At 39.8% G+C, this 16,793-nt stretch overlaps 1 protein-coding gene across 2 annotated transcripts in view; it reads left to right on the forward strand.

Annotated features, from left to right (window-relative positions):
* Window positions 1-16,793, forward strand: part of trabd2b (TraB domain containing 2B) — a 201,450-nt gene that overhangs the window by 158,388 nt on the left and 26,269 nt on the right. For both annotated transcript variants that reach the window (XM_061888008.1, XM_061888007.1), the window contains exon 5: window positions 10,225-10,321. In XM_061888008.1, coding sequence (XP_061743992.1) covers window positions 10,225-10,321 — 97 coding nt within the window. The remainder of the gene's footprint in view (window positions 1-10,224; window positions 10,322-16,793) is intronic.

Genomic DNA, 16,793 nt, shown 5'->3' on the forward strand with positions numbered 1-16,793 from the left:
CCACATCTATCTTTAAGTTAATGTTCAGTTCTATGTTTGTGATTTAGTTTCTGTTTTCAGGGCTCCCTGGCTAAGTCCAGTTGCTAGGAATTCATGGTCCCAAAACGGAAAACCATTGTATCTAATAGAGAGCCAAATACTAGAGTCTGTGAACAATGCTCCAAAGTCTAGATTTTTTGATGATTTATCGTGCATACAAAAGTAAACATTGACAACGTGAAATAAATTATTTAGATATTAAGATATTTTCTTGATTCATATCTTATTTAAAAATGTATCAATATATCTTACAAACTCGATATATCGCCCAGCTCTATCTTTAAGTTAGTGGTTAGTTCTATGTTTGTGATTTATTGGCTGTTTTCAGAGCTCCTAGGTTAAGTCCGGTTGCAAGGAGCAAGGACTTAACCAAGGAGCTGTTAAGGATTAGACTGAGGGAGATGACGGCAACAGACACCAGGGTCCCAGGATGTAGTTCTGAGATTTATTACATATATATATACAGATATATATATATATATATATATATATATATATATATATATATATATATATATATACAGATATATATATATATATATATATATATATATATATATATATATATATATATATATATATATATATATATATATATATATATATATATATTCAAAGAACACTAAATATAATAACTAATGAAATACACCAGGAAGCCAGTATGTAGCTCTGAGATTTATTAAATATATATATATATATATATATATATATATACATACATACATACATATATATATATATATATATATATATATATATATATATATATATATATATATATATATATATATATATATATATATATATATATATATATATATTCAAACAACACTAAATATAATAACTAGTGAAATAGAGTGTGACAAAATCCAAGAGTGTGTATGGTGTAAGACTATGTGTAGTATTTAACTGGAGCGTTTTACCGTAAAGGTTGGCGGTGCGTGTTGAGAGGAGTGGTGCATTCTGACAAGAGCACGGCAGGCAGAGTTGTCCAGGGGCGGAAGCGGGGTCGAGAGGCAGGAGCAAGTCGTCGTAGTCCGAGAGAATGCAAGGATTCGAGAACCAGGAAGCGCGAGGGAGGCAGGGAAGATCCAGGAGCAGAAGACGCAAACCTTGACTCGGGGATACACACAGGAAACTGCGGGGTGAGGGAGGACACGACAATCAACACACGGAAAGCGCAGAGATCAGAACAGAGAGAGCATTAAGCTCGGTATCGGCTTACGGTACAGAAGACTATATTCCGGCGCGGGATGGCAGGTTGAACAGGCTTAAGAAGACGGCTCGCTCATCACAGACAAGTGTGCTGATTGCCGTTGAATGATTGCAGCTGGCGGCTGCTGCAGGGCGGAGACGCGCCGGGCGCGTCCCTGGCCATGACAGGAGCTCTGAAAACAGAAACTAAATCACAATCATAGCAACAACATGCAATGGTTTTTCATATTGGGACCATGATTTCGGTCCTGACCTGTTCACCGGTCCTCATGTGGAAGGTACTTTTCCTTAATGTTATCTCAAGAAGGGTAACAATACAATCATTTGGAATTCCATGAATAATAAACTGCAACTTTAACGAAATAGTGGAGGGGTGTGTGTGAGTGTGTGTGTGCATGCGATCAGATAGTCGAACAGCTGCTCCGCATACTCTTCTCATCCCAGCAGCTGAACAGAACATAAAAACAAACATCACTATTCCGTCTACTAAATATTATCAGCTGTCCTCCACCGGGAGATTATTACACTCTGCAGCAGCAACAGGTCGGAATTTGCAAACAACAACATGAGCCCACTGACCCACAAAGACGACTTATCCTGTAGCCTTTCTTTTTAGAAGCGTGCAATTGACCAGAACCTGAACATGAATGTTGACTGACCTTGGCTTGGTGCAGAGTCGGACATAAGAAGTGAGGATGAGGAATGATTGGCGGACTAAAGAAAAATAAGGGCCTCATTATATTTGCCCATGTGGTCAAAGTGTAACTATCGATGCAGGGGTGGCGACCCTTTTGAAATCCTACCTGCACGTGCATGCAAGCTGCACCACAATGAACATTGCGGATGAAAGAACAAACGCAGATGCTTGCACTCGAGACTTGTTTTTTTCCCCCCACTAAACACACGTTTCAAATGAACTGGAACATTATGGAAAAATGTGGGATCATTGCAGCACAAATACATACATGTCTCAAGTATATATGTCTGATGATATCGGACTGCTGATATTATCGGCTGATAAATGCTTTAAAATGTAATATCGGAAATTATCGGCATCGGTTTTAAAAAAGTAACATTTATGAGTCCTCATGCTCTCCCCCAGCCGTGAAGCGACCGGAATGAGAAATCAGCACCTCCAAGTCCGAGTCCATGGTTCTCGCCCAGAAAAGGGTGGAATGCCATCTCCGGGTTGGGGAGGAGACCCTGCCCCAAGTGTAGGAGTTTAAGTACCTAGGAGTCTTGTTCACGAGTGAGGGAAGAGTGGATCGTGAGACCGACAGGCGGATCGGTGCGGCGTCTTCAGTAATGCCGTTGTTGTACCGATCCGTTGTGGTGAAGAAGGAGCTGAGCCGGAAGTCAAAGCTCTCAATTTACTGGTCGATTTACGTTCCCATCCTCACCTATGGTCATGAGCTTTGGGTAATGACCAAAACGACAAGATCACGGGTACAAACGGCCGAAATTAGTTTCCTCCGCCGTGTGGCGGGGCTCTCCCTTAGAGATAGGGTGAGAAGCTCTGCCATCCGGGAGGAACTCAAAGTAAAGCCGCTGCTCCTCCACATTGAGAGGAGCCAGATGAGGTGGTTCGGGCATCTGGTCAGGATGCCACCCGAACGCCTCCCTAGGGAGGTGTTTAGGGCACGTCCAACCGGTAGGAGGCCACGGGGAGACCCAGGACACGTTGGGAAGACTATGTATCCCGGTTGGCCTGGGAACGCCTCGGGATCCCCTGGGAAGAGCTGGACGAAGTGGCTGGGGAGAAAGAAGTCTGGGGTTTCCTGCTTAGGCTGCTGACCCCGCGACCCGACTTTGGATAAGCGGAAGAAGATGGATGGATGGATGGATGGATGGATGCTCTCCCTGAGAGAGCATGAGGAGGTGGAGGATGGCGGGGTTGAGGTGGGTAGGGGGTAGCGGGGGTGTATATTGTAGCGTCCCGGAAGAGTTAATGCTGCAAGGGCTTCTGGGGATTTTTTCTGTTGTGTTTATTTTGTGTTACGGTGCGGATGTTCTCCCGAAATGTGTTTGTGATTTATGTTTGGTGTGGCTTAACAGTGTGACTCATATTTGTAACAGTGTTAAAGTTGTTTATACGGCCACCCTCAGTGTGACCTGTATGGCTGTTGACCAAGTATGCTTGCATTCACTTGTGTATACGAAAAGCCGTAGATATTATGTGACTGTGCCGGCACGCAAAGGCAGTGCCTTTAAGGTTTATTGGCGATCTGTACTTCTCCCTACATCCGTGTACCACTCCACAGCGGCGTTTTTAAAAAGTCATAAATTCCACTTATTGAAACCGATACTGATAATTTCCGATATTACATTTTAAAGAATTTATTGGCCGATAATACCGGCAGTCCGATATTATCGGACACCTCTAGGCAAAACATCCTGGTTTTTGGAGTATAAATATTTGGGGTATTGACTAGATCTGACCAATCTAAGTCCATCCATCCATCCATCATCTTCCGCTTATCCGAGGTCGGGTCGCGGGGGCAACAGCCCAAGCAGGGAAACCCAGACTTCCCTCTCCCCAGCCACTTCGTCTAGCTCTTCCCGGGGGATCCCGAGGCGTTCCCAGGCCAGCCGGGAGACATAGTCTTCCCAACGTGTCCTGGGTCTTCCCCGTGGCCTCCTACCGGTTGGACGTGCCCTAAACACCTCCCTAGGGAGGCGTTTAGGGCACATATAAGCACAAACTGATAATGCCTACTCGGATGAGAGGAGAAATGTATCTTATAAGAGAAACCAAGCAGTCCAGTTGCGGTGGATTGAATGCCCTGAGATGACAATGACTTAGATGAATGAGAACATGCATAGACATGTTTCAGGTACAATTTAGGCACATCATCAAAAGTAGAGATGTGGCAATATTATTAGAAATTGGCGATTACCGTATTTCCTTGAATTGCCGCAGGGCATATAGTATGTGCCTGCCTTGAATTACTGCCGGGTCAAACTCACTTCGCAAAATAATTAGCGCATGCTTAGTATTACCGCCTGGTCAAACTCGTGACGTCACGAGTGACACTTCACCTGTCATCATTTTCAAAATGGAGGAGGCTGATCTCAATACCGGTAATTTGAAATCGCATGAAGGGAAGAAGATTAAGAGCTATTCAGTAGGATTGAAGGTCTAAGCTTACATCACACTAATTTTTTTACTGCATGCCTTTGGTAAGTAAAAAGAGGTTTTAAAATAATTAGCGCATGCTTACTTTTACCGCATGCCTTTGGTAAGCGCAGGAGTGAGAAGAGGTTATTAAATTAATTAGCGCCCCGGCGGCAATTCAAGGAAATATGGTTTATGATCAATATTCCAAGCTGCTGTTTTGAGGCATGTTACAAAAAATAATGCACTTTGTGACTTCGATAATAAATATGGCAGTGCCATATTGGCATTTTTTTCCATAACATGAGTTGATTTATTTTGGAAAATCTTGTTACACTGTTTGATGCATCCAGCGGGGCATCACAACAAAATTATGCATAATAATGTGTTAATTCTACGACTGTATATATCGGTATCGGTTGATATCGGAATCGGTAATTAAGAGTTGGACAATATCGGATATTGGCAAAAAAGCCATTATAGGACATCTCTCGTCTCAAGGGATATTCATATTCTTTGTGCAATACATCTATAAAAATGAATAAATAAACTTTGATTGATTGCAAAAAAACATGGGACAATACTAGAGATGCTCGATATCAGTTTTCTTACTGTTATACTGATAACACCTAATTGTTGATTGCCATATTAATTGACACTGATAGATATGGCATATTTTTCCTCAAACTAATCATTTCTGATCTTCTGTAAGGAATTAACTGAGGTTGTCAAACATAATAGGTCAACTCATGTGATTAATTACAAAAAAATACTGCATTATCCATGTATATATGCAGATTAATCACACAATTTATTTACCTGAAAATGGTTACCTGAAATGCCGGGCAGGTTGTTGGTCGGTGATCAGCTCTAATGCCGCACCACCTGGCATATGGTGCTGGCAAATGAACCCTCCTGATGAAAACTTTGGCACAGGTGTGTGGAATCTGGGCTTTAGCCAGAGGAATTGGAACAAAAGAAGTCTGCATGACAGGAAGTAACACAAAATGAGTGTTGTGGACATTGTATCCCTGGGTAAGACACTCCACCCACCTTTCTCCTTGTGCCGCTATAAATGTAATTTAAGGTTTGTTTTTGGTTGGTTATTTTTATTTGTTTCTAAAATGGTCCAAAACAGTTTAAAAGGGTAACTGCACATATTTACTAATATTTCCTATTATTCACAATCATTATCTAAGACAGGCACAGATACATTTTTCTTTATTTAATGCATTCTAAATAGTAAATCAATGCAATCAAAAGTCCGCTTACAATGGTCCCTCTATTCTGCCTATTGTCATGTTTTGTGGTCACGTTCTGTTTGGTTTTGGACTCATTGTGCACTCTTGTTTGTTTTGTCACCATGACAACCATTAGTTCACCTGATTCATTTGGACTCACACACCTGATTTGTTTAGGACTCACGCACCTGTGTTAATCATGTCACTATTATTTAAGCATGTAGTTGCCAGGCAGTCAGCCTGGCGTCATTGTTGTTGTTCCATGCACTGTTCATTCGCTTCATGCCATAGTTCATGCTTCATGTCCTGCACGTAAGTTTTGTTTATTCAAGTCACAGTTAGCGAGTTTTTCATGTTGTAAATTTTTTGCCTTTGTGGTAGTTTTTTTTTTTTTATCCAAGTTTGTTTTCCGCCTTGTGCGCGCCTTTAGTTTGCACTTTTTTTTATAGATGAATTAAAATATGTATTTACCTTCACGCCATGTCCTGTCACCTCCCTTTGCATTCCGGGAAAACAAACCCCACCACAGTCCACATTTTGACACCTATAAAGCCCTTAAAAATGTTGCTATAAGTATATACTGTATCTAATGTAGTAAAAGGCACATTCATAACAACATGCAATATTTACGTATTCTGCTATTTTTATGCATACCATTGCGCAATTATTTCATAGACATATTACAATGCTCGCTTTTTCCTTCAAAATCACCATTGCAGACTTCATGAAAGCCAACAAACACGATAACATTTAATTTACTGTACAATGTCTGCTGTATCTGGGTGGAACAAAGCATTTTTTTCGTGTCTTGCTCGCCATTTGCGGGTCTAAATTGAATGCCAAAAATGTACCAACTTGTCGGATTATGTCCACATCCTTCTACTATCCAGTAGAGAGACATAATTTACGATCTAGAACAGGGATGTCAAAGTGGTTTTCATTGAATTTGCCTCTGGATTCCATTATTAATTATATAATTTTTTTTAGAAGACTGTCGATTTTACAGTAACACCTTAACGTTTACAAAATTTTACTGTAAAATAAGTGTTTGTTTGTATTTATTTTACTACATTTTACAGTACATGGAAAAACAGTACCACTGTTTTTTGGGGGGGGGGGTTCATGGAAAAAGATGGCATCTTAGTTGCCAGAATTTTAGTGTTGAATTTACATCGTTTTTTACAACATTATATTCCATCAATTTTCTGCCGCTTATCCCCTTTGGGGTCGCGGGGGGCGCTGGTGCCTATCTAAGCTACAATCCGGCGGAAGGCGGTGTACACCCTGGACAAGTGGCCCCTCATCGCAGGGCCAACACAGATAGACAACAGTCACAGTCACAATCACACACTAGGGTCAATTTAGTATTGCCAATCAACCATACCCCAGGTGCATGTCTTTGGAAGTGGGACAAAGCTGGAGTACATGGAGGGAACCCACGCATTCACGGGGAGAACATGCAAACTCCACACAGAAAGATCCCGAGCCCGGGACAACATTATTTTGTTAATGGAAAAACAGTACAAGTTATTTTTTTTATTCTGGCAACATAGCTGCCAGTTTTTCTACCGTAAATACAAATGTACTGTTTTTCCATTTACAGCAATACATTGTTAAAAACAACAACTGTAGATTTTACAGTAAAAATTGGCAAAAACAGTAGTGTATGTTTTTTCAATTTCAATAGCAATAAGCTGTACAGAACGTAAAATGCATTCTCATTTTTATTAATTTGATGGATAGTTTGTTGTAAAGTTAAGTATTTTTATTTAGACAAAAATCTGTTTGGAAAGAATGATAATATATTGTAATATGTGTTGCAATATTGGATACTATTAAAGTTTAAAAGGCATGCAATTTTATGCATTACATACCACATTTTTCGGAGTATAAGTCTCTCCGGAGTTTAAGTTGCACCTGCCGAAAATGCATGATAAAGAAGAAAAAAGACATACATAGGTCGCACTGGAGTATAAGTCGCATTTTTTGGGGACATTTATTTGATAAAACCCAACACCAAGAATAGACATTTGAAAGGCAATTTCAAATAAATAAAGAATAGTGAACAACAGGCTGAATAAGTGTACGTTATATGACGCATAAATAACCAACTGAGAAAGTGCCTGGTATGTTAACGTAACATATTATGGTAAGAGTCATTCAAATAACTATAACATACAGAACATGCTATAAGTGTACCAAACAATCTGTCACTCCTAATCGCTAAATCCGATGAAATCTTATACGTCTAGTCTCTTACGTGAATGAGCTAAATAATTTTATTTGATATTTTATGGTAACGTGTTAATAATTTCGTAGATAGGTTGCTCCTGAGTATAAGTCGGACCCCCGGCCAAACTATGAAAAAAACTGCAACTTATAGTCCGAAAAATACGGTATATATTTTCTGTCAAAGTGAAAAAGAAAACAATTGCATTTAGTGGGAAAAAATTAAGTACTTTATTGGCACATATCATTCTCGGGTGGTTGCGGCCCAGATAAAAAGATGTCGCGGGCAAGATCTGGCCCCCGGGCCTTGATTTTGACACCTGTGATCTACAATAAATGTCCACGAGCGCCGAGTCGAGAAAGCAGCTCACCAGCCGTTGACGTCAACAAAGCGACACAAGCCCGTTCTCTCTTTGATCATGACGCCGGTATGAATTAGTTTGTCTGTGTCAGCGCTTATAATAACAATATCACTAATACTTGGTTAATATTAAAGTCACGAAATGTCAATAGAGTATTGTTGACGCTTTTTGTATGGTTATTTAGAGGGCTTTAGGGGTTGACTCCATTGTAAGCAGACTTTTATTTATGTTTATTTATGATTTAGAAAGCATTGGAAAACAATATACTTCGGTCTTCTTGTCTCATAATGATTGTAGACGATAGGCCAAATTCCAAAGAAAAGTGCAGTTCCCCTTTAATGATAAATACAGTGAATAGGTGAAGCTTACAAAAGGCAAGAGAGAGAGAGAGATGCATATATTTCATGTGTTGTTAATAAGCCGCAGGGAATCGTTGATATAGGATTGCTGGTGTATGAATTCCTGTGTGCACAAACAGGACGTGCAGTGCTGTGTTATCAGATGATCAGAGTCAGCAAAAAAAGGAAGCTTTTGTCAGCTAGGGGCTGCAGTTTGATATCAGGCTGGTGGGATCAGATGAGGGGAGTAGGGGAGAGAGGATTATGGCTGGGAATTTGAGTGTCAACAACAACAATAAGGAAGACTGCGATGCAGATCTGTCCGAGCTACGTTTGCACCGTGCACTAGATAGAAAACAGGCCAAATCTGCTTTGGGAATGACATCATACCGCTCCACTAGTTCAAAACTTAGGGAACGGCAAAGCAGATTCATCAAAACACCAGAAACTGTCACACAGACAATTTTTGACTACCATTTTTCCACAGATTGCTCCTGTTTTTAGCAGATCTTTGACTTAAGTAAAAATGTATATTTTAGTTTTAAATGAGGACTTTATGATTGTACTAAACTTTTGGTGAGAATTATTTCCAGGTACAGTAGGAAATAAAAATAATAGTGATACATAGTGTTGCATCTGACCAGTCTTCCTCTCAGGGAATACAAGTCACTGCTCAATCCCAATTTCTTTCAGATGACGTGTTGAGTAAGAAGGACCATCAAGACAGAATAGGAATATTATCAAGTTTTACTAAACCTTTAGGAGACCAGTCTTGCAGTCCGTTAATACCAGCATCTAGAAGCGGTCTAAAAATCAACCGGAAAGAGACAACTTATTGAATAATTTAACTTTAATTTTCCTGAAGGAACTCTCCTGAATGAATCTATAAAGATCTATCTATCCATCTATCTATCTATCTATCTATCTATCTATCTATCTATCTATCTATCTATCTATCTATCTATCTATCTATCTATCTATCTATCTATCTATCTATCTATCTATCTATCTATCTATCAATCAATCAATCAATCAAAACAGCCACCACCCTGCCCAGAAAGGAGTACAGCCTCTTTGTTGTAATACAGATAAGGTAAGAAGGGAGTACATCATACTCCCAATGCACATTCCCACGCCTTCAAGGTAAGGCACACAGTTTACTTGCGGACATAAGAAACAAGCACAGAGAGTAGACATGGGAAAATATGAGCAGCTTTAAACATCCATCCATCCATTTCCTACCGCTTGTCCCGTTCGGGGTCACGGGGGTGCTGGGGCCTATCTCAGCTGCATTTGGGCGGAAGGCGGCGTACACCCTGGACAAGTCACCATCTCATCGCAAGGCCAAACAGACAGACACACTCACATTCACACACTAGGGCCAATTTTTAGTCTTGCCAATAAACCCACCCCCAGGTGCATGTTTTTGGAGGAGGGAACCCACGCAGTCACGGGGAGAACGTGCAAATTCCATACAGAAAGATCCCGAGCGCAGAATCGAACCCAGGACCTTCATATTGTGAGGCAGACGCACTAACCCCTCTTTCACCGTGCCGCCCTGCTTTAAACATGACTATTACAAAAAAAAGAACTCAAAAAAAATATATGCATTCTCCACAATAGCTATGAGAAAATGTGGCTCCCAGGACAATTTAGTTAATTTTCCTGGCTTTCCCTTCTTTCAGGTCACTTCCTGGGGAACCACAGTGTCCTGGACATTCTGCAACAAGATGGTTATGAGATTGTTCACGTGACGCCCGATACTCCGGAGTATGTGACACAGTGAGTACATTACAAGGAAGCCTGAAAAAACACCTGAAATTACCTCACTCAACATCAAGGGATGGAAAGAGATATATTTTGTATACCAGTTTAAATTTTGTATAAATATCGATATATATCTCGATATTTTTAGGCCATGTCACGGTACACGATATATATCTCGATATTTTGCTTTAGCCTTGAATTAACACTTGATGCATATAATCACAGCAGTATGATGATTCTTTGTGTCTACATTAAAACATTCTTCTTCATACTGCATTAATATATGCTACTTTTAAACTTTCATGTAGAGAGGGAAATCACAACTAAGTCAATAGACCAAAACTGTTTTTTATTAAACACTTATTAAGAGGTGGCACAAACATTCATGTTATTTCAAAACAGATAATGCAAGATTGTCAAAGACATTTTAAAACAAGCTATTAGTGCACTTTTGTGCATGATGTCACAGAGATGACATATCAAAACAACACTAAATTGAAGTGCACTTTTTGTACAGAACGCCACTACAATAGTTTAAAACAAATAAAGTGCACTTTTTGTCACACCTATGAATCATCTTTTTTTTTTGGTCATGTTCGGTTTTGTTTTTTTGGACACTTGTTTCCTGTTTTGGTCTTCCTGGTTTGTTTTTGTTTCCATAGTAACTCATTAGTTTCCGCCTTGTCTCCATGTCACGCCCCGGTCCTCAGCCCTCACACCTATTTGTAAGGATCACAGTTATTATTTAAGCCAATCTGTTTCTTCCTTCGTCCTGGCATCTTCACCCTACCCATGCTGTTCCTACCTTCATACCCTCGTCCACAGTTCCATGTCGTGTAAGTTTTTGTATTTATGCCTCAGTGCAAGCATTGTTTTCTTTTTATGCCCCAGTGCATGTTTTTGTTTCATGTCTTTAGTCATGCCATTGTGCTAGTTTTGATTTGAGTGGTTTATTATCCGCCACTGAGTGCATCCTTGTTTTCACTCTTTGTATTATAGTATATAAATAAATATAATGTACTCACATACATGTCTTGCTCGTGCTAACTTCCCTCTGCGTCGAGGAAACTACCTTAATCCAAGTCAAAGCCTGACACTTTGTGCATGATGTCACACAAAATATTTCAATAACTGTCAAATAAAAGTGAGCTGCATAATAGGAAATCTAATAGTGTATGTCCTTTGATAGGTGGTAGGTTACTGCGGGCGTTATCTCCTTCTGTTGTTGTCCGTGTGGCACCGAACAGATGTTTACATGCAAAGTTTTTAGCACTCTTCATTCTCTAATGGGTGACTTTTCAAATGATGGCAAACATTAACAGTAATGCTACTTTTTGTAGCAACGCTTTTGCCCCACAATTGACAAATTACGGTTGTCTGTTCGACATATTCCCACTTGAAGCCAAACCACCGCCAGACGATGGACTCCGAGCTGTTTTACTTGGGAATTAATTATTCCTTCATTTGCTACCAGATATGCACTTTCTTTCTCTCGTTTTACCACTCGCGCCACAGCTAACTTTACCCATGCCGCTACTTCTCTGCTCCGCTAGGGCGTACACGTATGTGACGTATGTAAGAAGGTGCACTTGTTTTATGTCTCTGTGAGAAGCTTAGACAAGAGTGAACAAAGCCTGTAGTGTAATGCCCACAGCTAAAAGCAACTGTTTGAGAACGTATACTGGAATATCACGATATAGTCATTTTCTATATCGCACAGAGACAAACTAGCGATATATCGAGTATATTCGACATATAACCCAGCCTTATAGGGATTCAAATCTCACTTGACAGCTGCTTTGCTGTTCTGCAGCTTTTTGTGTGGCAGCTATTTTCAATCCACTCCATGTCCCTGCAGTGAGACAAAACTGAGTATAGTTTGAGTTTTTTTAATCCCTCCCTCGCAATCACACAAACATGCCTCTACTCTTAACGAACGGTTTCCATATAGATCATTTCAGCAGCTTTGTGTCAAGTGATTCACAAACACCTTGTGAGGTACTACGAGCTAGCAGAGACGCGTTTTATGTGAATTAAGTTTTTTACGTTATTCTGCTCATAGTAACATTACGAGTAGTTTTGACATGTAGAGGACTGGGAATTAAATTTGGCTCAATGAGGAGAAACACGTAGACCTATATACCCTTGTACAGTGTCCCACCACGCTCTGACGAAAGATTGTGCGCCTCTTCTTTAATTTGGACTTTTGCTGATTACATGGCAACAGCTGTTTCTAAAGGTACGGGGGTCATAAACAGCCACTGCCTTTATCACAAAACAGTTCAAAGAAAAGGTGCCTGGAGGGGGGTCAGGTCCTGCTTCCTCTCCGCTTTGTAGATCTCGGGTCAAGACAAAATCTTCCTGTGGATTACAATACATCAAAGAAATTGGCACCTTCATGTCGCTTCCCATCCTACAAAGTGGAGTTTTACAAGCCTTTTAATTGTTAAGATCAAAAACAGCTTTTGTCTGCTCGCTGGGAACTCATTGAAATACAAAAGTTTTGTGATAACTAAGATACAATTATTCTGACAATAGCTACATTGAGGGCAAAGTAGCAAGGTAGCTTATATCAAAGTTACACAGAGAGAACATAGACTGCAATTCCAGGCTGAAAAAAAAAAGAAGTACAATGATCTGGATAAATGAGAACATCCATACATACGGAGAAAATCCATTCCAATTGGTTGGTATTCGTACGATGAGTCACAATTGGCTAAAGTTAGGGTGAAACATTACGGACTGGCCATTCAGAGGCAAGATAAGGCGGGTCATTGAAACCAGTAGGCAATAACATAACAGTCATGCATTCATGTCACGTGAAGACGAGGGAGTCCGAGCCAGAGGGACGCCTCAAGCTGACGATAAAAAAAAAAAACTTCAAAATATCATTGCGTGTCCTTAGCTATATTTAGACACATATATGCATTGAGAGAAAACAATGCCCAAAATCTTAGTTTTTAGTTGTTTACTTTTTAAACCAAAAATGATAACCACTCACGTCATTTAACTTCTAAAGGCTTAGTTGGTCACATGCGTGGACAGCACCTTTTAGCTCTTATTTCCAAAATTGTGTACACTACTGAATTGGGGTCTTATAGCCCTTATGTGGACACTTATACTGCTATCTGGTGGTGTCAGAAGAGTATAACATACAATGGAATTTGGGGGGAAAAGTGTAAAACTTAGAATTAGTATGTCACTAAACATGAATTACACGTTTTTTACTTATGGACTAAGTACATCATATAAAAAAAGGAGTCTTAGTTTGTATTCTAATTAAGGTCCAATAAGCCCAAATTGCAAAGAGAAATAAAAAAAGCATGTAAACAAACAGCTTGGGCCTTAAGAGGTTAAGACGTTCAACAGAAATTTAGCAACACATATTAAGGTGAGTTGAGTTCATGAAAAGTTTTACTGCACACAACCATCAGCAATTGTTCCCAAAAAACACACAGAAGTCTTTTTTTTTTTGTGAAGATATAGATAAATACTGCTTTTTACTGCAGGCAGGGGAAATGAATAACATTATAGGGGTGAGCCAAAGAAAAGGCAAACCAAAATAAATACAAAGAGTGGAGTGTGGGGACTGTTGTAGAGGGGCCCCGGTTAAATGACAGATAGTTAATAGTAGCGGACCCTTATTGGGTCTCTACTCAGTGGCCTAGTGGGCAGAGTGTCCGCCCTGAGATCGGTAGGTCGTGAGTTCAAACCCTGGCCGAGTCATACCAAAGACTATAAAAATGGGAAACATTACCTCCCTGCTTGGCACTCAGCATCAAGGGTTGGAATTGGGGGTTAAATCACCAAAAATGATTCCCGCGCGCGTCCACCGCTGCTGCCCACTGCTCCCCTCACCTCCCTGGGGGTGATCAAGGGTGAGGGTTCAAATGCAAAGAATAATTTCGCCACACCTAGTGTGAGAGTGACAATCATTGGTACTTTAAGTTTAACTTTAACTTTTTACACTCTGAGTTACATTAAACATTGATATTATTACCTCTCAAACTATTATAACTCTCATGACGGAATGAATAAAGTACTATCTAATTATGAAATGCCGTTAAATGTAGCTTTGATGTTGCACGCTACTTTTGACGTGTAGCGTGTAGTGTAGCTTGCTACAATTCTCTGGACATAGCTTCCCCTGTAGCTTAGCTACATTTAATCGAGAGTAACCTGTAGCTTAGCTCACTACATTTTCAAAGTAACTTGCCCATCACTATAAAAATGTTGATGGAGGTGTGAGGATGTTTTATAAAAGGTTTCTAGGCGGAGTAGAGTGACTCTCATTGACTCCATTGTCAGTTGACTGTTGCTAACATTTATTTGCGAGTTAGAATGCATTAAAGACAAAGTGTTCTTGTCTTACGTAACGACTGTGAATGGTAGGCAACGTTCCAAAAAAGTGCAGTTCCCCTTTAAAAAAAAAAAAACAGCAGCAGACACTAAAACAAAACATTTGAATGTTTTAATCAGCCCATATAGTCATCTAGCAGCCATGACATTTTAAAAAGGACAATTCAGAATAGACAATATACCTATTGAATACATTTGTGAGCAAAATGTCGAACAGTTTAAGAACAACATTTCTCAACAAGCTATTGCAAGAAATTTAGGGATTTCACCATCTATGGTCCGAAATATCATCAAAAGGTTCAGATAATCTGGAGAAATGACTGCACTTAAGCGATGATATTACAGACTTTGGATCCCTTAGGGGGAACTGCATCAAAAAGAAACACCAGTTTGTAAAGGATATCACCACATGGGCTTAGGAACACTTTAGAAAACCACTGTCAGTAACTACAGTTTGTCGCTACATCTATAAGTGCAAGTTAAAACTCTACTATGCAAAGACATTAGATCAACAACACCCAGAAACGCCGCCAGCTTACCCCCGAGGTCATCTAAGACGAACTGATGCAAAGTAGAAATGTGTTCTGTAGTCTGACGAGTCCACATTTGAAATTGTTTTTGGAAACTGTGGACGTTCTGTCCTCCGGAACTAAGACGAAAAGAACCATATGGATTGTTATAGGTGCAAAGTTCAAAAGCCAGCATCTGTGATGGTATGGGGGTGTATTAGTGCCCAAGGCATGGGTAACTTACACATGTGTGAAGGCACCATTAATGCAGAAAGGTACATACAGGTTCTGGAGCAACATATGTTGCCATCCAATCAACGTTATCATGGACGCCCCTGCTTATTTCAGCAAGACAATGCCAAGACACGTGTTTAAAACAGTGTGGCTTCATAGTAAGAGTGCTGGTGCTAGATTGGCCTGCCTCCAGTCCAGACCTGTCTCCTATTGAAAATGTGTGGCGCAATATGAAGCCTAAAATAACTCAACGGAGACCCTGGACTGTTGAACAACTTAAGCTGTACATCAAGCAAGTATGGGGAAAAAAGCTTCAAAAATTGGTGTGCTAAGTTCCCAATAGTTTATTGAGTGTTGTTAAAAGGAAAGGCCTTGTAACCAATTTTATTTTAATGTGTTGCTGCCATTAATGATTATTTGCAAAAAATATATTTTTTGTTCTCAGTTCAAACATTAAACATCTTGTCTTTGCAGTTTATTCAATTGATTATAAGTTTAAAATGATTTGCAAATCATTGTATTCTGTTTTTATTTACAGTTTACACAACATGCCAACTTCACTGCTTTTGGCTTTTGTAGTTCAGGCCCTAAATGTATTGAAGTGCTGTGCAAATTGGACCTTTAAATACAAATAAAACACAGGAATCCTTTGATAATCATTTGATACTTCATCAATTTACTCCCTTTCCTGTTCCAGAGGAACGCTGCCAGGTTTGGTTCTGTCTGTTCTCAGCAGCCACTGGTACCGCGGTCCAAACAAACACATGTGCATGCAGAGAGAGCAGACTTGTGCACTGTGCCAAGAATTTGGGGAGCCGCAGTTTGTTTAATGCGCGCTTTCTCATGAGGGTACGAGTTTACAGCAAAGCGCCAACTCATGGAAGTACGAGGTCATAGCTTGTAGAATATTAATATCCGCACATTCAGTTTTTTTAAATATTTGCAACACAATTCACGTTGAGATAATACCACAGCAGTTTAAATGAACTTTGACAATACTTTGTTTGTCGGACTATAAGGCGCACTTAAAATCCTTTTATTTTCTCAAAACTCGACAGTGCGCCTTATAACCCGGTGCGCCTAATGTAAGGAATAATTTTAGTTGTGCTTACCGGCCTCAGAGCTATTTTCTGTGGTACATGGTGAAATTATAAGTGTGACCAGTAGATGGCAGTCACACATAAGAGATATGTGTGACTGCTAATACGACGGCAATATAAATCAAGTAAACAACACCAACATTGTATATGTTCCATACACTCTAAAGTCTATCAAAATGTTTTAGTACGACTTTGGTAAACTATAACCCGTACCGCTTGATGGATTGTAATGTGTTTCAACATATGAGTATTATTATGGCGTGTGTATAAGGTAAGACATATTAT

Source organism: Nerophis ophidion, linkage group LG26, assembly GCF_033978795.1.
Source record: "Nerophis ophidion isolate RoL-2023_Sa linkage group LG26, RoL_Noph_v1.0, whole genome shotgun sequence".
Taxonomy (NCBI): domain Eukaryota; kingdom Metazoa; phylum Chordata; class Actinopteri; order Syngnathiformes; family Syngnathidae; genus Nerophis; species Nerophis ophidion.